This window comes from Parathielavia appendiculata, assembly GCF_033297405.1.
Source record: "Parathielavia appendiculata strain CBS 731.68 unplaced genomic scaffold N657scaffold_1, whole genome shotgun sequence".
Lineage (NCBI taxonomy): Eukaryota > Fungi > Ascomycota > Sordariomycetes > Sordariales > Chaetomiaceae > Parathielavia > Parathielavia appendiculata.
The window spans coordinates 249,489-271,152 of record NW_026944220.1 but is presented as its reverse complement, the minus strand read 5'-3'; the positions used below and the strand labels follow the sequence as shown (position 1 = coordinate 271,152).

The window sequence follows — 21,664 nt, the reverse complement described above, 5'->3', positions numbered from 1 at the left end:
ACAAATAGCACCCATCTCCTCCAAATCCACCTTATTCCCCAGCCCCCAACCCAAGCCCGAACCCAGCCCAACCCCCTATGTCCCCTTTAACCCTCAAACACCCTAGTCCTCCTCCTCCCCCTCCTCGCCGTCCTCATCATCATCCGAACCCCAAACAACAGGAGGCGGCGCCACCCGTCCCTCATCCACCAACAAGCTATCAGGCGGTAGCAACACGCCTCCAGTCTGCGACGATGACAGCAAGAACCCAGCCGGCGGCAGCGGCAGCAAACTACTCTCGCCCATCCCCCCCGACAGCGGCGGCAGTGGATCATCCTCCGGCAGCGACGGCTCGCTGGACCCGGGCAAGGGCGGTCTCGGAACCGAGAAGGCCGGGTCCGACGACAACTCCGACGACGGCTTTGCCGGCGAGGAGGGCACCGAGATGTCTGATGCTGTTGTTGCTTGGGAAGGGCGGATCGAGTTTGGGGCTTTGCTACCTGTTGCGGTGGTGACCGAGGGGTTTGATTGGCGTTGTCTTTTGGCCGGAGGTTGGCGCGAGGGCTGATTTCGGCTTTGATGCTGGTTACGGAGGCGCTGGCTTGACCGCTGAGCTGGGATCGGCGGGCGCGCGAATGCGTCGTCCGGCTTGGCGGGGTTTGACCGGGCCTTGAGCGGGCTCTGGCTTGCTGGGATGATATCTTCCTCTTCGTGGTGGCGCCCCGATTCGGTTGACCGCAGCTGCGTGGAGTGGATGATGTCGCTGCGAAACTGCTCTTCCAGCTCCTGGGATATGGTCACGTCGCCTTCACCAGCATCCCCATCTCCCTCCACCTCACCCTCTTCCTCAAACAACGAACATCGCAGGTTCGCTAGCAGCTGCCCTACAATCGCCGGCGGGATGTACCTGTACTTCGCCGGCGGCCCCTCTCCCAGCCCGTTGTCTGCCATGTCCTCCAGCGGGACCGGATTGTTCAGCTGGTACACCTGCAGCAGTTTATGCGCGAACTTGTGGCCTGAAGCGCCGGCGTTAAACTCGGCATTACCCAGGCCGCTGCTGCTGTCGATTTGGCCCGGCTCTTGGGCGGGACCCAGAGTGGCCATGTATTTGACCTCGTTTGCAGGATGGCCGGCGAAGATCCAGCAGCGGCAGACTTGCATCGGGAATCTGTAGTCGCGAAACTCGTGGTCTCGAAGGCCCTTGACAATGTCGTCCACGATGTCCGAGTCGATCAAGATGACGATGTCTGAACGATCTGTTTGCGACCCGAGCGAGCGGATGACCTCCATCGGGACACGCTGGCTCTCGAGGCCGTAGCTGTAAAATTGAGACCGGGCTTGGGATCGAGCTTGAGTCTGCCGTTGGTACACTGGCGACGGCTTGTGAGGTTCTCTTCTGGGGGTCTCCTTGCAGACTTCTTCGGCGCCTGGAGCTGGGGGCAGCTCGATCTGGACTTTCCGAACGGCTGGTGTTGGCGTACCGGGCGCCTCACTGGCGGATGAATCAGATGTGATGACTATAGGCGTCGACTGGCGCTTCTTTAGGCCCAACGAGTCATTGCGTGGTGTCCTTTGAAGCGCCGGCTTGCGAAGGATGGAAGTTGGTATGTGCTCTTCCTCCGCCTCGCTGGCTGTCTCCTCCGAGTCATCCATCTGCGGCGTGCCCTTGCGGGGCTTCTCACTTAACTCACGCATGCTGCCGCGAAACTGCGATGGACGTGGACCGGGAGTTGGCGTACCCGGGGCTTCACCGACCGCTGGCTCCGGGGCGGCAAGTTCGGCCAAGACACTGCAAGCAGGCCTTCCTGGTTGCTCCGAGCCGCCAGCATCCTCCACTGACGCGGTCCAAAATTGAGAGGCCGTATTAGGGCTGGCTTGGCTCGCGCTGCCCCTGCCCTTTGTTGTTTGCGATCCTGTCACTCTCGGAGTGCGCGAACCGGGCTCCTCCCCCTCATTAATCGTCTCTTCTTCATTCCACACCTGGATGCCTGGAGACTCATTCTCCTTGTCCGACCTGCCCAAGCTCGCAGGAGTCTCCGATACTCTGATCCTTGTAGACCTTGCACCTGGGGCTGGATACCATGCTATCGGAAAACCCCAGCTGCCACTATCCCTCTTCAGGGGCGTTTGCTGAGTAGACCGAGCCTTGAAAGGGGTGGACCCGACGCTCTCCATCTCATCATCTGAATCGGGAATCTCGAAGAACATTTCCTTCCGCCTGGCTGATGAGGTCTCTACAGTGGGAGTGGAACCTACGCCAAGCTCGAGACTAGCGAGGGGTATCTCGGACAGAGGCTCCCTCGCCGATGGCTGGGGAGGTGTACCCTCTTCCTTTCTCGGGGACTCATCTGCTACCGAGGAAGAGAGGCCCTCACTGCTGGCCATGCTGTAGCTGTCCTGGATGACCAGGGTCCGGGGCCGTTTCGATGTCGTCTCGACAGCCGGGGCCAGGGCATGAACGTTTGTCGATTTCTGCGTCAACGGCGACCTGATTGGCATTATCGGGCTGTACCCCAGCATGGGCGTGAACGGCGTGGGTTGCGAGGAGGGGACCTCGTCGATCTCGGCTTTGATGTGCTTGTTGCTAGGTGTGAAGGGGACAGCCGCGGCCTTGTCTGTTGCCTGGCCGGCCTTGACCGATGAAGGGCGTTTGTTAGGCGTCGAAGGGTTCCCTGGTAACGGCAGGTCCTCAACCTCATCCTCATCCGCCACCCTCAGCCCAGCATTTCCCGCTTTGTCGACCCCCGAGCGTGACGCTGAAGCCCCCAGGAACTGCGTCAAAGTCTGCGTATGGAAACTTGACCCCTTCCTCTCCAACCCAGGCGCAGTCGGGGTAGGCACATCCCCCATTGTCTTTCTCCTCTTGGACCTTCTTTCTCCCCTCCTCTTCTCACTAACCTTGACAATCTCAACCCCCTCCTCCACCACCAGCCGCTTTCCGCTCATATTTTTTTGCACCTTAGCCTCAACCTCCACCTCTCTCCCCCAACTCACATCGGTCTCGCCGCCCCCCAAGCCCTCCATCTCATCCTCTCCCAAGAGCATATCCTCCTCGCCTTCTCCTTCCTCCTCTCCATCTCGACCAGCGGATAACCCAGACGATGACCGTACATACCCCACCTGAGTCAGAGTCTGCTGCCTCAGACTCTTTCTCATCCTCTCCTCAGACCCCGGCGTCGACGTCGTCTCCAACCTCGCAGGAAGCGATCTCCGACCGCCATAGGTCCGGATGACCTTCCTGCGCGCGGGGAAAGTCACCTGCTTTGGGGCAGGTGCCGATGGCTGGTATGTTTTTCGGGAGGCATTTGCCGTCGCTCTCGTCGTTGGTTTCGTTGCGCTGGTGATATTTGCGGTTGACGCCACGGCCGCTGTGTCGGCGGGTTGGACAGGGGTCTTGGGTTTCCTTCTGGGCATTTTTGCTCCGTCCTTTGTTTGTCCGCTCGTCGCAGTTACAATGAAACTGGGTTTGGTGGAGATGGGCAGTTGTTGCGGGCAGTTACTTCAGGCGGTTACGTGACAACTGATGCGACAGTGTGCTTAGACAAAGATGGTATCGGTTGAGTTCAGACGCGGCCAGTTGGTACTTTGTTTCCTTCTATCGTTCCTTGATCGGGATGCTCGCTGTCAACGTAAAGGTGAAGCCGTTTCGCGCCGTGATGATAATCAACACTCCACAATCAATTACATATCTTCACCGTTACTCGGATAGTTCGAGCCAGAGCGCGTCAGGCGGCGCGTTTAGTGGGGCAGATTTAGCGCGTAGTACAAGGCACGATCATTAGCGATTGAATCATGACATCATTGGTCAACAACACCTCAGCCGAGTCTGAGTTCAGCTTCAGTGCATCCTACTGTAACTTAACCGATCCACCTCAAGAAGATTCGACATGAAGAGCTCCACCATGTCCTCGAAGTCAAAGGAAAACAAGTATGTACGATGTGGGTTGTGTCAGTAAACAGGTCAATCAACGTTGATCGAATCGTCCTCCCCTTTTATTCGAGAAATTCCATATCGATCAAAGTACGAAGTAAACCACAAACGTTGTGCACACCACTGCGACAACTTAGCCAAGGAACAAATGCAGACACCGTTCAAGAGAAGAAAAGCAACGCAGTCACTCGAAAAGTATCCTTCGCTATTTCTCATTCCGCCCAAGGAGGTAGGTCCTAATGAACTCAAAACCCGCTGCCTCACCTCACCTGTACACCACACCACGATCAGATTAGGTACCTTCGCTGCCTCACCCGCCTACCGCTACTGCCGAGTCTATAACCTCCCATTTCCATTTGCCATTTGCCAGTCTAGATGAAATGGTGCAAGGTAACGTACTTGTAAAGCAAAATGATGCCAAAAGCAAGAGGGGGTGACATCGACACTACCCACATACACACACAAACACACACACCCAGACGATCCCGCAAGTCCTATCCCCTTCCCCTTCTCTCCCTCCAAGTTTGGAAGGCAAAACACAACCCCAGATCACTCACTCCGTAACCAATCCATAGCCGTAACCGTATTTCGAACCTCCGTGTCCTCCTAAGTCGTATCACCCCCCCTCCCCCCCCCCGGGGTGTCCCTGCCTAAAGACTCTACCACACGCGCGCGTCATATCCGATGATGCTGCCCATTCTGTTCCATTCCGGTGATGTAGATTTGGTGGCGAGCAGGCCGATAGTGCTTCTCCATGCATAGAGACAGCCAAAAAAACGCTGCCTCCACTGACTCCCGGAATTTCCGGTTTCTGCCGAAACGCAGCATATAAACCAGTCCCCAACTCCACCTCAACGCCTCAAAAATGCCATCGTCCCACGCCGCATCAAGACAGGTGAAACGCGCCTTGGCCCTCCTTGATGGCCGTAAACAGCCGCTTCCGCAGGATGTCAATGTCCGAGTAGTCGGGCAGTTTGAGATAGTTGACACACGTCATGACGCTGGGAAGATAATCGTCCGATGTGTAAGGCGCCTCGCTCGGCTTACAGACGACCGTAAACATGGGCGTCAGCTTCTTGAAGCCTATTGTCGACGTCAGCATACAACATATGGTCCAGGAACATGATAGAGTGGAACCCTACCACCAATAGGCAGCTTCGGGCTGCCCGTAGTGAACTGCAAGAAGTCGCGGCGCTGCGCCGGCGTGAATTCGCTCATGGCCTGCAGCAAGTTCTTGACCGTCTTGCTGTCCAGGTTGTATCCATGGTCCGCCTTGATAGAATCCATGAGAGCTAACGACAGAGTCAACAAATGCTTCGTCCGATTTCAACACAGACCTAGGAAAACTGCTTACTCTCCAAAGACCAGTCCTCGTCCACTTGTCCAAAGAGCGTGCAGAGCTCGTCCGGTGTAAAGGTGCTCAGCGTTGAGTACGGGAACACCTGCGAGAAACCCGCCCGGAAAGCATGCACCTGCCGGCGGACCCCGCTCCCCAAAGTCATGTCGATCACCTTCTCCAGATAGAGGTCGACATTATCAATGGTCACCTGGGTCTGGGATCCATTCGGAATGAGCTCAATCTCGGGGTAGCCGGGCAGCGTAAAGTCGAGGTACAGGTCGTCAATTTTGATATTGTCGACTGTGATGTTCTCCGTGTCAATCACTTTCTGCGCGGCACTCCGCTTGGGGTCCTCGTCGATGGCTTTCTTCGCCAACGCGAACTTCTTGACCGTCATGAGCGATCTAGCAATGACCGGGTCAACCGACTTGACTGCTCCAAGGGATGGGCGGATCCCGGTCGACTCGTCGCCGATGCGGAAGAAGATGGGATTAAAGTTGAGATCGATGATGCGGGAGTCGACCATTGACCGCGCCACAAACTTTCCTATGACCTTGAAGAGCTGAAGAATCTTCTCCCCTTCCTCCGAGGCCGCATATCCTTCGCTGAGGGGTCGCGGGAACAGTCCGTTCGGCCCAGAGACAAACTCATCGTCCCCGTTGGGATCGTTGTCACGCCAGAGCTTGAGCTTCTTCTTGCAGAACTCCTTCGAGACAGTCGAGTAGAACTCGAGCGTAGGACCCAGGCCGGTGCCCACTTCGTCAAAGTACTCGACTTCCAAAACACTTTGCGAGGCGCCATAGAGCTCCATGACCTTTAGGGCAGATTCCAGAACTTTGGATCGAGAGATCCTGACCTTCTGACGCTGCAGTCGGCCAAGGAACAGTCGCTCGTCCCGTCGGTCTCGACGCGCCTCCTCCTGAGCCTGGGCATTTTGCCAGCGCGTCATGGACCTGGCATACCCGAACGAGGTGGACTGGAGGAAAAGATGGCGTGTCTCGAACGGGAACAGGAAAGGATAGAGCCTCGCCAGATCCTCGCTCCAGCTCGGAAGGCAGTTGCTCGCCACGATAAGCGGCTCCTCCAACTGCCGATTCAGCTTTGCTGTGAGTTTAGTGTTGACGAACTGCGATCGAGGCTCCTTGTTGACCCTAAGGATCTCCTTGTTGTCGACAAGAACGTCGTCAATGTTGGCGTTGAGATCATGTAGCTTCTTGAGCAGGCGCAGAATAGATGCCGTAACCGGGAACTTCGCCAAGGATCCAGCGATGCCGCCGTCTTCCGACTCCGTTCCGTTATCCATGATGCTGCCAAAGGCGGAAGTCTCTGGAGGGGGAGGGCCGGGTACACGCCGAAACTTGATCGGATGGACGGCAGACCATACGTTCCGTCCATAATGATCCTCGGACGTCTTTGCAGAGCTGTTCACAGCCCGGTAAATTGTCGTTTCGTTGGGTATGACTTTGCCGTCAATGCTGAACTCGATATGCCAGTCTTGCGGGACAGACTGAACCGCGGCAGCATACGACATTGGACGTGAGGACGGGGTAGGGGTCGGAGTTCCTTGCAAAGCCGCCGTCAACGCACTCGTACGACTAGGGAGCGAAGTCGTGGATCGGCTCTGACTCTGGGCTGGCGTAGGCACCTTGGTTCCGTCTTCCTTGCGTGCCGTCACCTTGCCCCCAGCAATTTCCATGTTGACGGCCGATGGGTCAGGCGTTGGTGCTTCTCCCATGCCCTCGTCAACCCCGCGGATCATGTCGAGGGCACTATCATCGCCCATTTCCTCGTCGTCCGACAGTGGCTTCTCGTCCGCGCACTCGAGGGCGTTTTCAAGGTCGTCGTCGTCATCAGGCGGCGGCGGTGGTGGGCCCAAGCCCTCCGACACCGCTTGGCGACGGGATGACCGGCGCAATGCGGCCTTTTCCCTCGAAGACGAGGGTTCCGGTGTTGCCGGAGCATCACGCCCCTGGTCTGTCTTGGATTTGGATTTCCGCGAGGACCGTGAACCCGATGGCTGCGAGGATGCAGCAGCTGGAAATGGAGGGGGTGGGGCTGGGACGCCAGACGGCGGCAACGACCGCTCCATTAGCCTGGCTGCTGCTGCACTCATCGGAAGACCCGAGCTGGCCATGGCAGCCAGCGCCCTCGACACCGCGTCTCTCTTAGACCCACGGGAACGATCCGAAAGGCTAATCCGCGGTCTCAAGTAATCATTGAGAGACTGGAAAGTTGTGATGGCGTGGATCGAGACCATGATATTGCGGTAGTGCCGAGGAATGTCCGAGTCGTCATCAGCCACCAGCTTGAGTCGGAGCTGCTTTGCAAGCATGGACGCCGCACTGCTCCGATTGCTGTCGAATGAGTGATGGTGGACGGTGACGACTTCAAAGTGTTCGGACCTGCTGAGCAAATCCTGAAGCTTGCGGACCAGGACGCTCAGAGGCGTAGTTGGTGAAGCGGCAGTAGCGATCTTGGGCTTTGAGTTGACGGTATGTCCCATAAACACTTGGAGGAACGCCGACTGTGCTGCTGCAGCTAGTTGTTTATCGGGGTTGCCTAGAACTTCTTCGAGCACACGGACAACGCCGGAAGCGAGCAGTTCAGCGCTGGTCACGCTCTCAAGCACGTCCGCGTCGAAGTAGGATGCCAGCCTCTGGAAGAGCTCTATGCCGCCCTCCAGAGCAATGTGAGACGGAAATGCAGGGCGAAGGTAGAAGCTCTCGATATCAGAAGCCAAGGCCGAGAGATTGGCCAGGATCTCGGTCGCCTTCTTCTTCATGGCCTTGCCTTCCTGTTCGTTTTCGTGGACCTCAAGAAATTTCTTGGCTGTCTCAATAATCCTTGACTTCATGGACGGGAAGCCCGAGACGAGGCCACTAGGAGGTCCGGCCATGGACATGGTCGAGCCTTCGGTACTGACGGGCGAAGCCGACATATCATCACGGTGCCTGTCGTCCTCATGGTCATTCTCGTGCCCCTCGTCGTCCTCGTCATCGTCGTCGTCGTCCGAAGAGTGGTGAGAGTGATCTTCGTCCTCCTCTTCGTCAACGTCCTCATTCTCTTCATCCTCAGCATCGGAGTCATCGTGGTCGGACTGGTTCTCAGCGGGCTCCGCGGAGTGTCTCCTGGACTCGGGCTCAGCCTCTGTCTCGGGCTCGCCCGTTGGTTCTGGCGAGGGCTCCTCATCGGGCTTCTGTTCTGTTTCCAGTTCTTCACTCCTAAGCTTGGCGATTTCACCAATGACACCCTCGCGGTAGAGCTGGTACTCGTATACAGAAGCCAGGCGTCGCATCAGCAAGTCGGCCGCATGTATAGCAAACAGGACCAGCGAAGGATGATCCTGTTGAGAGATAAGGGCGGCCAAGAAGGATGCGTAGGAGACAGGCTTCAGCGCATCGACAAGAATGCTCTCATCCAGGTTGGACAGCATCTTGAGTTGAGCCGTTAGCACCTTCTGCCGAACGCTCAGGTTGACAGTGCTCGAGTACGCATCGGTGAGAGTGGGGAACAGAATCATGGCGAACCGCCGAACCTCCTCCTCACAGCTCTCCAACAGCTCGATCCGCTTCTCGTTCGTAGTCTTCCGGCGGGAACCGAGTGATGACGGAGTGACAGGCTCGGTGGGCGAGCTGATATCGGGGAGGTCGGGTGAAGCAGGGTCCGCCGATCTCGGGAGGTTCGGCAGGAGCTCGCAGATGACATTGAGAGTCTCAATAATTTGATCCCGGGGCCGATGGATTAGTGCTTGCATGATGAGAACGCTGTCGAGTTTCGAGGCGATATCGTCAGTGCCGGTGGGCGGGGAGACGCCGGTCAGAATCTGATATAGCGTCTCGACCACATTCATCTTGAACAGCTCGGCAGATAGGCGCGGGCTAGCGCGGGCCGCGAAGGCAAGAACCCGAAGAAACTGGGTGTGGATATGGGCACCGATCAGATTCGTGCTGCCTGGGAGGAGCAGACGGAGAATGGCCTTGAGCAGATCGACACTGATAAGCTCCTCGAGTTTCTGCGGGTGGAATCTGAAGCTCTCGACGATGCGTGTAACGCAGAGAGAGCCCTTCTCCACGACCTTCTGATCATTGCTCCCGAGGACATTGAGCAGAATCGGCATAACCTCTCGGACGGTAGGGAAAGACTCTTGGTCGAGGTTCTGGCAGCAGTTTGCGGCGGTGGTAACAGCTACCCGCTGCGTGCTGGTTGCGAAGAACTCTAAGTAGGAGAGGCATGCAGTCAACCCTCCCGCGCGGACAATACTCGACGGGTACTCGATCGAGATCTTCTCTAACGTACTGAGCGCTTGCTCGGCCAAGTCGATGAACTGAATCTCGAGCAGCTTCTGGCAGAGAATGGGTACAGCATGGCCGTAGACAACATTTGACGTGCTGGCGGGAAGGGCTTCCATTAAATTGGCGAGGCAGCGGCACGCCAAGAGCATGACCTCTGGGTTTTCCTCACCCGTGAGCTCGTTCGGCTGCATCAAGGCTACCAGCTCCTTCACGAACGCATCGGGCGAGAAGTGTCCTGAAAGAGTGTCTTCGTTGTGAATCAGCAGCAGCTCAGAAAGCTCCTGCAACGCGATGAGCTGCATGGTTGGGTCATCCTTCTGTCGGAGATTATTCAGGATATCCCGGAGCCTCGCAGAAGTGCCAGACACCATGCCCGTCAGAGTTCGGAGGGTGTTGCTGAGGCCAGGGATTGAACCTCCCGGGCCGCCAAATCCGCCGAAGGGATCAACGTCGTCATCGTCGTAACGTCGCAAGGCCTCGTCGTCCTCGTCATTCTCGTCACTATCTTCTGGGAACTTATCCTCGAGAGGTGGTGGCGGCGGTGGCGGAGCTGCAGACCCTTTCTCGTGTTCTTCGGTGCCACCCATGACGACATCCTGATCCTGTGCCTCGCTGGCAACCCGTTTCGATCGCCGGCTCGAGCTGGGGCCCTGGACGCCTGATTCATCTGGGGCTGGCAGGGTGAGATTGTGGGCACGGAGGTGCACAGGCGGCGGCGGCATACCTCGAGCACTAGCAACTGTCTTTTTGTGTCGGCTGGACCGCCTATTTGACGATGCCGATGGTGCGTTCTCCGGTGGGTTGGCAGGACCTGCTGGGGCTCTGTGGCAGAATTAGCATTTTTCTATTTTCCCTCGCACTCTGCTGCACCGGCTCGGATAGGGACAACGCACCCTGGACTCGACATAGTCGTGGGAGCCTTGCCCTTCTTACGTCGTGAAACAGAAAATGTACTCGGCGCTGGGAGGGGAGCTGGTTGGGGCTGCGGTGATGGCTGTGCCACCCGCTGTCGCTTGGGCCTGCGAGCCGACGACGGCGGTTCGGTGGAAGCCTGAGCCGGACTAGTATTGTTTTTTCGCTTCCGAGTGCTTGGGGCAGCTGTGGGAGTCGGCAGGGTCGGCGGAGGAGCAGGTGCAGATTCGGGGGTGGCCGCGGCGGTCGAGTGGGAGATGGAGGACGCTGCTTGTCTCGCTGCTTGACGGGCGGACGAGCGGGTGACCCTGGACGACATGAGTAAATATGTGTTCAAAACCCGCCTGTCATGGAGTCGACAGCAGGCAGAGAGTTGCAAAGATCCGAGTCGTCAAGGATTTTGTTGGCAGTCGCAAGGGAGGCTGCAGGCGTTCCAGTATCGGCTGCAGAAGGGAACATCTAGTTCGTCGTTGTCAAACCTGTGGGGCAGTTCAAGTCGACTCGCAGAAGATAATTTGACGACGGCCGAAGAACCAACAAAAGAGCGGCTGCAGCAACTGCGGCCTCTCTCTCGCTTTCATTTATCTTCTTCGTTTCGGCAGGATGTAAAACGCTCCAAGATTGCAGGCCGGTATGTGGTTGTCGCACTGGGAGTCAGGTGTAGTTGATGTGCGTTTGGGTTTCCATCCGCCGAACAGGGACAAGACGAAATGATTGATCGCCGAGTTCAGACAGAACGTCCAATGTAACAGAGCAAGGAAAAGGGCCACGAAACAAATGGAGGGGAGTTATACCTTGTTGAAGGAGATGTGAACGACTGAAAGAAAGCAGGAGATGTTTGGGCAGGCGTGCTCGTCGAGGTAGGGACGGTAGTTGTTGCGGGCGATACAGATGACAGTGGAGGCAGGAGCGTTGGATCGTTATCAAGAGCCGATCTGGACCGCTGGTTTGCAATGCGTCGTTCTGCCATGGATTACGCCATCGGGAGGCAGGCGGGCGGTGATTCGGATGGAAGACAGCTTCGTAGTAAAATTGAGTTACTCATGGACAAACAGATCTTCGGTTGAGGTGGGTACCAGGATCCAGTGCATGTAAGTGAGGTTTGGGTTCATTAGGCAGAGGTGGTTGGCGATGGATGGCTCCGGTGGTTGAGGGTGGATGGTGCGTTGGACAGTGGACACTCAAGCCTGGTTGACGTCGATGTATCTGGTTGGCGGTTCCGTCCACATCCCTGCGCCGGCTTCGGACAGGATTGGTTGGCTGAGGTTGGCCAGCAGTGTTGCTGGCACTGGCACGGGCCGTACGGGAACAGGTCAAATGTCCAAGACTGCAAGGTGCCCTACAGAATACAGAGGTAGTAGTTGGTGCACATCCGTCCACGATTTGATCAAAGATCATAGTACTAGCAGGCGATTCAGTGAGTTGAATTATTTGGTGTGCCTCTACATCTAATCTTCACCATCATACACTCATAAAGTGATGTGTCAAGACTCAAAACTCCTGACTACAGGTACGGTACGCCCGCTTGAAGCGTGGCTACGGTACAGTACGGGTAATCATTACGAATCAACCCTGGTTTGCTTTGTTAGCACCGAACTTAGTGGGTATTACACATCATCTTCTTTCACTTCAACCTTCTTATATTCTTCCTTTCCTCTCCTTTCCTCGTTCTTGTCATGTTTATCTTGTCTTCTTCCCCAGTTTACTCTTACTTCATCTTTTATATATTTTGTATTCTTCTCTTTATCTTCCTTCTCTGTTTTGTTACTTTGTCTGCCTTCCGTTGTCCCATGTATGTCTAATGCATGTGTCACCTTGTCGGACAAACCAGGGCTGGATTGTCGTTTGTATACCAAATCAACCACTTCCAGCTGTCCAGCCTCGCTCTCAGTGAGCTTTGAAGGATCCAAAGAGTCAATGGGAGGAATAAAGATGGGAGTATGTAGAAGAGTGTATGAGGGAGACGGATGTGATACCGGAAGGTATCGCGCAGGGTTAGGGCTAGGTGTTACACCCCACCATTGGTGGGGTGGTTGTTTGTATGTAGATAAGATAAGGCTGCCCCACTCTGGATGGTGGGATATCTCCCACCACTGCAGTTGCTGCTTGCAACTACCAGAGGACGACAACCTGACTTTTCCCCGAATACATGGCATTTGCCCTTTTTTCCCAGCATACGGCTCTTTTCCGTATCAGGATGGGAGGGCCATTATGCCTTACAGACACCTGGGTACGTTGTGCGAATGTAGATACCTCAAATGCCCCAATATCCATCACCATATAGAGCTCATTGATGTATTCTTCCCCGGGTATGGACGCTTGAGTCCGCTACCAGGGGCTCCTTTTCATATAAGACGAAGATCCAGCCTCAAGGCGGGTCAATGATGAGAGATAAAGTAAGGTAGGAAAGTGCCCACTCAAGGGGTATCGTACAAATACATGTAGAACACAATCCCTATTTCTCCCCGATCAAGCAAGTGTCGTTCATCAAATCCACTATCCATTCATCGACTATTACCGGACCGAGTCCCGTCGTCTCTCTCCCCCTGCAACTGTTCTTCAGTTCTCGCAGCCGGACTCTGGCCCCTAGTGATATTCCCCTCTCGATGTCTGGACAAACCCCGGCTTTGCCAGCAACTACTTATTGGAGTGTACTGGCTTCAGCTTCTCGAGTTTCTCAGTCAACTTCCCCCAATATGCTCCGGCTTGATGTCGTTTTCGTCGACTGTAGAAAATGCCTGGACAACCACCTCGTCCCTGGTACATAATTTGCTATGTCTCGCGAAGAACTCCGTGAGTCTCTCGTTGAACGCTGTGATTAGAAGAAGCGAGAGAGAACCGCGTGTCAGCCATCACCGTGTTTCGACCACACAAGGCTACCCAGCGGAGGAAGAAGCGCAAGCGCATCCTGCGGGTTGTAGGAAAAGGGATAGCCTTACTCGTGAGCGGCATCCGGTTCGTGGGCTGGAGCGAAATTAGGTCGATCCGGTCATGAACAAGCACCAGGTCGGTGGGCAGTACAGTGACTGCGACGTCCAGGTTAGTAGCCGAGACTTGACACTGAGGCTTCGAGCCGATACGGCATACACTCCTTGATTTCACAGATGAGCAACTTATGGCCCTGATACCTCCTGTGCTTTTGTAGAACAGAGTGGACGAAGGAATAGGGTCTTAGAGCGGCGTGTCTACACCCTACAGCATGATTCTCAGCATCCCATGGTCTCGTATGGCAGTTACTCGGCAGAAAAGAGAGGGAATCGAATGATGTTTTCCCAGGTAGTCTTTGAAATTGAAGTGTCTCGGGTCAACATAGACTTCAGTGTCTGTGGCATGACCGGGTGCCCCTGGTTGTCTGGGCTTCAAAGCCACATCTGGGTTCAAACAAAGTCGATAAAGGTTAGCTGGGAAGTCGATCTTGTATATGGCGGGTAGTTGCCGGCCCAGACCCTGACCAGCCATTTGAAATCAAATTGATGCTGCTTTGTGGTCCTGATGCAGTGTGTGTGGTGTTTTCTTGGGAGAATGTGTGGGGCGTCGAGAACCATGTGCACCTGTTGGAATCAATAGGTTGTTGCCCGACAGGCTCCTTCAGTGTGAATACCCTCAGCCTTTAAGCCTACCTTACGTACTAAGGACAACGAAGGCTTGTGTCATAGAACTGCAGAACGTCAGGTATCATGCTCCTCGAATCACCCACGCACTCTCTTGTTCTCAGCGTCGTTCGGATGCAATTCCCAGGAGGGAGGATGTGGAGAATGCCAGGCGACCCCTGGGCGCCAAGAACTCCGAACATGCGACGGCTTGCATCGGCACAAGTGACGTCGTTTGCCCTTACCATCCCCCCGTCCTGGGGGTAATCTCTATCTCCCGTCCTCAATTGAGCGCTACGGGATGAACACTGACTTATTCCAGTCCATCCCAGAGTCCTCTGTTCTGATTGCCAGCTCCTCGGTCCAGAAATGAAGAGAACCCGCGTCGCCCGCGTTCCTACGGCGCTGCTGCGTCGAGCCGGTGCGCGGCAGTCTACCCTTGTCCAGTCCACACCGCTGATATCAAGGCTGTCCGTCCCCTCAATACATCAAGAACAACGGCGCCGACATGCCAGCTCCATCTCTCAGCGCCCCGACTCCAAGCACGTCATGTTCCCCGGCGCCGTCAAGTCGGCCTTCACCAACACCATGACCTTCGAGCAGCCGTCGACCTATCCGGCACTGCCGACGTACCGGGCTGTCGACCAGAATGGCGTCGTCGTAGACCCGAGCTTTGTCCCGGACCTCAGCGACGAGGAGGTGGTCAAGTTGTATCGCGACATGCTGACCGTGTCCATCATGGACGTGATCATGTTCGACGCCCAGCGCCAGGGCCGTCTGAGCTTCTACATGGTGTCGGCGGGCGAGGAGGCCGTGTCGGTCGGAACAGCATCGGCGTTGAGGAAGGAAGACGTCGTGTTCTGCCAGTACCGTGAGCAGGGCGTCTTTAGACAGCGTGGGTTCACTCTGGCGGATTTCATGAACCAGCTGTTCGCGAACAAAAAAGATCCGGGAAAGGGGAGGAACATGCCGGTGCATTACGGGAGTCGGGAGCTAAATATCGTGAGTTGTCCGTTGGTTCTGTCCAAGTCATGGCCTAGCTGACTTCATTGTCCCCAGCACACTATCTCCTCACCGCTGGCGACACAGCTGCCGCAGGCTTCCGGGGCTGCGTATGCGCTCAAGATCCAACGGATGCAGGACCCTACCATACCGCCGCGGGTAGTTGCGGCATATTTTGGTGAAGGCGCGGCCAGCGAGGGCGACTTCCACGCTGCGCTGAACATCGCCGCCACTAGAGCCTGCCCAGTCGTCTTCATCTGTCGCAATAACGGCTATGCCATTTCCACGCCAACGCTAGAACAGTACCGCGGCGACGGTATTGCCAGCCGCGGTTTGGGCTACGGGATCGAGACGATCCGGGTGGACGGCAACGACTTTTGGGCGGTCCGCGAGGTCATGAAGAGGGCGCGCGAGCTGGCGCTGCAGGACGGAGGCAAGCCCGTCCTCATCGAGGCTATGACCTACCGCGTCAGCCACCACAGCACATCGGACGACTCCTTCGCGTACCGCGCCAAGGTGGAAGTGGAGGACTGGAAGCGGCGCGACAACCCAATTGCGAGGCTGCGCAAGTGGATGGAGGCCAAGGGCTGCTGGGACGAGAACAAGGAGAAGGAGGCGCGCGAGAGCATCAGGCGGGAGGTGCTCAAGGCCTTCTCTGAAGCGGAACGCGAAAAGAAGCCTCCTATCCGGACTATGTTTGAGGATGTGTATGAGGAGCTGACACCGGACCTGAGGCAGCAGATGGAGGAGTTGAAGAGCCAATTAGAGAGATACCCTGATGAGTATGACCTTGGCGAATTTGAGGGCGGGCGTGATAGTCTAGATAAACAGGAGTGAGTAAGCCAGTGGAAATCATCAATATATCTGATTTGGCAGATGTGGTGGGGGAGTAGGCTCCCAAACCGATGACAGGGTACGAGTAACCTGAGCAGTCGATTCTCAAGTGACTGGTCTGCAACAACCACCAATTACAACCCACTCCATTGGATCATACCATATCCAAAAAATTGACACTGACAAGACCCAAAAACATCAAGATCAGATTTTCCACGTCTGAAAGATGAACGGTCAGGGCCGCATCATCATCGCCGTTCTCCTGGCACTCAGCATCTGCGCCATTCTCCTCGTGTTTGGGATCAAGTTCGCCAGGGATACGGCTCGTGCTGTGCTACCGAGGGAGGATCGTGACACAGAGGCCCAGATAGCGAGATAGGTATGTATAGCTGTCCACAACACAATCCCACATGTACAAAGGTCGTTGCGATGCAAGTCGTAGAATTCTGAAGTTGCAGCTCGTCGGAACCCTGCAATCCCGCGTCTTGGCGCTGTTGCAAGCTCCGCAAACAAGGCCGAAGATGGACTCTTCAACCTCTAGCGCAGTCAGCCACATGAGCAGCCACACTTCCCGGCCCAACCCGATTTGTGCACCTGGGTTGTATGTACTGATCCCGGATATATCATTTCCAGAATCCAGACCCCGTTCCGGAGCTGCACCGCCGCCGTGTGGTATAGTTCGACATGGCAACCCGAACAGCTCTCAGAAGAGCGCTCCCTTCAATACGGAGCGCCATCACACATCCCGAGCAACAATCACGATTTTTACGGTCCTTTTCGACCACTGCCCCATGCCCAGCACCGAATCCCTCCTCCTCAACGCCCGACTATGCCATTCCCGACCCGTCCCGGCCAACACACTTTGGCTTCGAGACAGTAACAGAAGCTGAGAAGCGGGAGCGCGTGGCAGGCGTCTTCACCAGCGTAGCCGAGTCATACGACCGCATGAACGATCTCATGTCGTTTGGCTGGCATCGCGTGTGGAAGTTTGTTTCACCCCCTCTTTCTCCTCTTCGTCCACCAAAACACTAACAGCTACTTCTCACAGAGACCACTTCGTCGCGTCGCTGAACCCCGGCTTCTCCCCTCTCACCTCCACCTCCGACCCCCTCGGCCCACAGCACATCCTCGACATTGCCGGCGGCACCGGCGACATCGCCTTCCGCCTCCTCCACACGGCCCACGTGCTCAACCGCAACCCCTCGGTCCGCGTGACCATCTCCGACATCAACCGCGCCATGCTCACAGTTGGCAAGCAGCGCTCGACGCTCCTCCCAGCCCCGCAGCAAGCCGCCCTCAGTTTCGTCGAGGCCAACGCCGAGAATCTCTCCCTCACCCGGCCCCTACACCCCTACCCCTCCGCCGCGGAACCCACGACGCACGACAACCAAGGCAACCAAGAACAAGCCTTCTTCGACCCGTCCACGGCAACCTCCTCGATCCCCGACTCCAGCGTCGACCTCTACACGGTAGCGTTCGGCATCCGCAACTTTAGCAACATCCCCGCGGCGCTGCGCGAGGCGCACCGCGTGCTCAAGCCTGGCGGCGTGTTCGCCTGCCTCGAGTTTAGCAAGGCCAACAAGCACCCGCTGTTCAACGCGGTCTACAAGGAGTGGTCGTTCCGTGCGATCCCGTTGATTGGGCAGCTGGTGGCTGCCGACCGGGATAGCTACCAGTACTTGGTCGAGAGCATCGAGCGGTTCCCGAGCCAGGCCGAGTTCCGCGACATGATTGTCGACGCCGGCTTCGTGGTGGCTGGGGAAGGGTACGAGAATCTGACGGGCGGTGTTGCTGCTATACACAAGGGGATGAAGCCTAGGGCTGAATAGCTCATTGTCAGAGGGGGTGGGTAAGATGAACGTGGAATGTGAGAGAAAAGAAAGGGAGATTTGTACATGTAATAACACTTGTGCCATACCACCTTAGACGGAAAGCCCAAAACTGGGGGGAATGGGGTGGGCCATGCCACTCATCTGGCTGCTGTCGCAGAAGCCATGTCGATACTAGACGATGATATCACCTTTCACCGAGGCGTCTTTTCATCCACCCTCCCGAATTCACAACATCTCTCAATGTCACAAAAGCACTGAGAAAACCGGCACTCGCAAGCGAGAATATTTTACTACCGCTACCGTACTAGACGGAGCTACCGCAACCACTTCCTCGCTGAAAGCTGCCAACCGCCCTGCCGCCAGTGCCCTTTAATCTCCCCGAATCTCCCCTCGCCACCATAGCATGGCAGCATACCAGCATACCAGCGTCATACTGGAGTAGTCGTACCCAGGTAGCGTAGTGTAGGCTAGCGTAGGGTATCAGGATGACAAGATGACTCGCTATTGGGATCGAATGGCGACAGTTGGGTAATGTACCTAGGTGGTGGAAGGAGGGGGCAAAAGGGAGAAAAAGAACCGGGCATCAAGAAGAAGCTTGAGGTTGAACCAAACCAAACCCCAAACCAAACCATCTTGGAACGAAGCCCAAACCAAACCGAACCAGCCAAGCCAACCAACAACCAAACAGGGAAATCTCTAAATTTCAGAGAAGAACTCCACCAATTCCCCTCCTCCCAAAGCAGATCTGCAGGTCCAGAAAAACGCACCAAGTAGGTCCACGAATACATCTTTCCTTCAAGCCAGTTCTTTTCCGATTGCGTCCAGAGCCAAGCAGCAAAAAGGCGAGCCCAATCCATCCAGGTTTATCCTCCCTCAAAATGGAAAGGGAGAGAAGAGAAATGAAATAAGAGGTTGGCTGCGTAAAGCAGGCCGAAGCATCGTCAAATTTGAAAGGCGTATGTCGGTGGGCGAGAGCAACTCCGTGTCGTTATGGGTCAACTGAGTTCATTCGTCCTCAAAGTAATTATCTTCTCGTTGTCGTTTTTCGAGGATGGTCTGTGGTAAAAGGGCGGCAGCGGGGCCTACCAATCATTGCGTCCTTCCTTAGTTCCCTGATTCTCGAACGAAACCGCCTAAGAGTCGGCCGGAGGAGCAGGACTGGCACCCTCACCCTTCACCCCGCCGCGTGGGCCCCGTCCCCGTCCGCGGTCGCCGCCACGACCACCCCGTCCACCACGTCCACCGCGACGCCCGGCGCCTTCGCTGTCGCTAGCACCTCCGCCGCCGGCACTCCGATATCCGCTGCCCTGGGTGTTACCGCCGTCCCTGCCACCACGGCTGCTCCCCCAGTTGCCAGCGCCGCCACGCGAGAACTGGCGCGAGGGCGGCGAGAAGATCTTGACGAGGGGCTTCGAACGGTCCTCCTGGCCCGGCGCGCGGTTCTTCACCTCGTCGGGGAGACGCTCCATAGCAGCGTCTCGTTCCTCGGTCGTCTTGAACTGCGCCACCTTGTTGTTTGCGCCCCACCGCTCGATCTTGAGGATCCTTGCCTTATCCTCTTCAGCAAACAGGTCGCGGACCTGCTCATCGCTCTGCGCGTTCATGACAAACAAGCCGATGATGTTATCCGCCGGATTCTTTGGGGCGGATGACGGCGGCGCTTCGGAGGCGCCCGCAGCTCCGTTAGCAGCAGCCGGTGCCGCCTTCTCCTCTTTTGGCGCCGGGGACGCGGCAGGCGCGGGCTGGGGTGTCGCAGGCTTCGTCTGCGCCGGAGTGGGCGTCGCCGCAGCGGGTCTCGGGGGCTGCGCAGGCGCGGGAGCTCTCGCAGGGGCGGCCGACATAGCTGCAGGCGGTGCGGTCGGAGGCGCTTGGGACACCGGGCTCGTACCGGCGGCAACTGGGGCGACCGGAGCGGACTGCGCGCCAGGTTGTTGTTTGGCTCCACGGTGAGAGAAGTTGAATCCCTGAGCACGCATCTCTGTACCGATTCTGCCGTCCTGAATCTCCAAGACTAGCCAACCAAACGCAGCATCCGCAAGGTTAAAGTTCCACATGTTCTTGAAGGCGCTCTCATCCACTTGGCCCAGAGCCGCCGCCGACTGGCCAGTAGCTGCGCCGCCGAATGGGTTGCCGCCCGCTGCAGTCGAAGGCATCTTGTCAACAACAGCCAATGCGTTCTTGAGCAGAGTCTGTTGTGCTTCAACCTGTTGGATGGCCGGCTCAACCTCCCCCTTGACCGTCTCCCACACGTCGTTGAACGAGGCCTTGGACGCAGCGAGCTTGCCGCGGTAGTGGTCCAGAGTGGGATTCACGCTGAACTCGTTGTACGAGCTGCCGTAGCGGAAGTGGAGGCCAGCCGAGATGGAGAAATCCGCCTTGAGGGTTACCGAGAGCTGGTTCAAGATGCCTTCGCGAGCCGGGGACGCGTGCGTAATGAAGATGCGCGTTTCGGTCGGATCGTAAACGCGGTTCGCAGTGTCGACGAGCTCGCCCATCTGCAGGAGAGTCGTCCACATGGTCCCCTGGCCACCCGCAATTGTCGTGCGTCCCTCGCCATTGTCGAAGAGCTTGTGCATGACAACGGCGCCACCCAATCCGAGAAGCCGGAGCTTCACGCCGCCAATCTCGAGCAGCATGGACTGCGCCTCATCAATGATAAAGAGATTGGGCACCTTGTATTCCTTGGACCGGAACTTCTCCAGCACCCGCACATCTTCACAGGCACCCCACACCGTGTAGACCGGGACGTCCAGCTTCAGCTCGCCACTGATGAGCTGTGGGAGCTCTGAGAGGGGAAGTTCGCTCGCAGGAAACCGCGTCTTGACCGGGCCTGGGACCCCTTGCGCGATGGCCTTCTTCGTCGCCTCCGAGATTAAGGGGGAATATTGCGCGACATGCTTGAGGGTCCTTTTGCAACCATGGTGTCAGCAAGGGCTGGAACGTAAACCGCATTTCCGACTCACTTCTCAGCAATGCGCTCGAGGGATGTCTCGTCGTAGAAACCGAAATCGCCGGTGTGGATGATGTAGTCAGCACGGGCCGACTTTGCGAGCTCGTTGAGGGACCGCAGGTTGCCTGCGGTGGTCATGTTAGCTAAGCGGCTCTGTGCCGGGGCGACAGACGCTAGAAGCTCGCACCTCGCACATCTGCAATGCAGAGCACCCTGATGGGACCGGTTTGGATGACGCGGCCTTGATTCGGGAGCAGAGGTGTGGCCCCTGGAACGGGACCGGGCTGGTGAGGCATGGCGCCGTTAGGCATGTACGCTTGGTTGTAGGGATTACCGTGGGGTTGCTGAAGCTCGGTTAGCTCGCGTGCTTCGTGAGTAATTGTAATTTCACTTATGTGTCGGTCGCATAATCGACCGTGGCTCCGTTCCGAAGTCACGGAACCGGGAAGAATGATGCAAGAGATATATCGAGCTCGTAGGGGGCCGATGGCGTGGGTAAGATGGCCAAAGAAAACTTACAGATGCCATGCCGCAAGCAGACTCGGTGTGCTATTGGAGGCAAAGTCGGGAAGGAGGAGGAAGCTGTTATCGAGTTCGGAATTAGGAGAGGCTGTGACTACCTGGAGGCGCGACCAATGTTCTCGAATGTCAACCTAGCCGGCGCGACCGATATGGGTATCAGAAAATAGGAAAAGCCTCTGGGACAACGGCAAAAAGTAGAACACCGGGAGATCGCAGAGGCAGTATATCTCGGCGATGTGTGGGCGGGAGAAGGTGCGATGGAATCGGCGGTTGAGGAAGTTTTTCGAAAAGTTGCCCAGCCAGCTCTGCTGCGAATCGTGTGAATGGCTGAAACTGTGAAGAGGTGCAACAAGCACAGCGGCAGCTCTGATGAGTGCGCGGCAAGGGGGTTGTGTTCGCTTTGCTCTTTTCGGCTTAGCACAGTATTTCTTGACCCCACAGGCGGGCGGGGAGGCCGAGCGTTTGTGTTGCCCTCGAGTTC

The 21,664-nt window shown here is 56.6% G+C and overlaps 7 protein-coding genes across 7 annotated transcripts; 3 read left to right on the top strand and 4 right to left on the bottom strand.

The window, feature by feature from the left end:
* Window positions 1-92: 92 nt before the first annotated feature.
* N657DRAFT_638524 (uncharacterized protein) lies at window positions 93-3,672 on the bottom strand. The gene has a single exon (XM_062791610.1). The coding sequence runs from the start codon at window positions 3,391-3,393 to the stop codon at window positions 103-105; it is 3,291 nt and encodes a 1,096-aa protein (XP_062651888.1). The 5' UTR covers window positions 3,394-3,672; the 3' UTR covers window positions 93-102.
* Window positions 3,673-4,796: 1,124 nt separating this feature from the next.
* Window positions 4,797-10,772, bottom strand: N657DRAFT_675945 (uncharacterized protein; the record flags this gene model as incomplete). Its single annotated transcript, XM_062795860.1, has 4 exons — window positions 4,797-4,993; window positions 5,053-5,202; window positions 5,265-10,363; window positions 10,435-10,772. The coding sequence occupies 4 exons, from the start codon at window positions 10,770-10,772 to the stop codon at window positions 4,797-4,799; spliced, it is 5,784 nt and encodes a 1,927-aa protein (XP_062651887.1).
* A 1,062-nt stretch (window positions 10,773-11,834) lies between these two features.
* Window positions 11,835-13,077, top strand: N657DRAFT_4204 (uncharacterized protein). Its single transcript, XM_062787286.1, has one exon. It carries the CDS (start codon window positions 11,933-11,935, stop codon window positions 12,836-12,838), a length of 906 nt encoding a protein of 301 aa, XP_062651886.1. The 5' UTR covers window positions 11,835-11,932; the 3' UTR covers window positions 12,839-13,077.
* N657DRAFT_4187 (uncharacterized protein) lies at window positions 12,987-14,283 on the bottom strand. The gene is made up of 4 exons (XM_062787270.1): window positions 14,083-14,283; window positions 13,541-13,645; window positions 13,393-13,479; window positions 12,987-13,265 (listed from the first exon to the last, which is right to left on the bottom strand). The coding sequence occupies exons 1-4, from the start codon at window positions 14,105-14,107 to the stop codon at window positions 13,135-13,137; spliced, it is 348 nt and encodes a 115-aa protein (XP_062651885.1). The 5' UTR covers window positions 14,108-14,283; the 3' UTR covers window positions 12,987-13,134.
* A 28-nt stretch (window positions 14,284-14,311) lies between these two features.
* Window positions 14,312-15,918, top strand: N657DRAFT_638520 (thiamine diphosphate-binding protein). The gene is made up of 2 exons (XM_062791609.1): window positions 14,312-15,045; window positions 15,103-15,918. Exons 1-2 carry the CDS (start codon window positions 14,413-14,415, stop codon window positions 15,880-15,882), a joined length of 1,413 nt encoding a protein of 470 aa, XP_062651884.1. The 5' UTR covers window positions 14,312-14,412; the 3' UTR covers window positions 15,883-15,918.
* Window positions 15,919-16,563: 645 nt separating this feature from the next.
* N657DRAFT_563902 (ubiquinone/menaquinone) lies at window positions 16,564-17,708 on the top strand (the record flags this gene model as incomplete). Its single annotated transcript, XM_062788246.1, has 2 exons — window positions 16,564-16,865; window positions 16,928-17,708. 2 exons carry the CDS (start codon window positions 16,564-16,566, stop codon window positions 17,706-17,708), a joined length of 1,083 nt encoding a protein of 360 aa, XP_062651883.1.
* Window positions 17,709-18,531: 823 nt separating this feature from the next.
* On the bottom strand, window positions 18,532-21,503 carry N657DRAFT_584748 (uncharacterized protein). The gene is made up of 4 exons (XM_062789771.1): window positions 21,181-21,503; window positions 20,849-21,005; window positions 20,675-20,786; window positions 18,532-20,618 (listed from the first exon to the last, which is right to left on the bottom strand). Exons 1-4 carry the CDS (start codon window positions 21,187-21,189, stop codon window positions 18,845-18,847), a joined length of 2,052 nt encoding a protein of 683 aa, XP_062651882.1. The 5' UTR covers window positions 21,190-21,503; the 3' UTR covers window positions 18,532-18,844.
* Window positions 21,504-21,664: the final 161 nt, after the last annotated feature.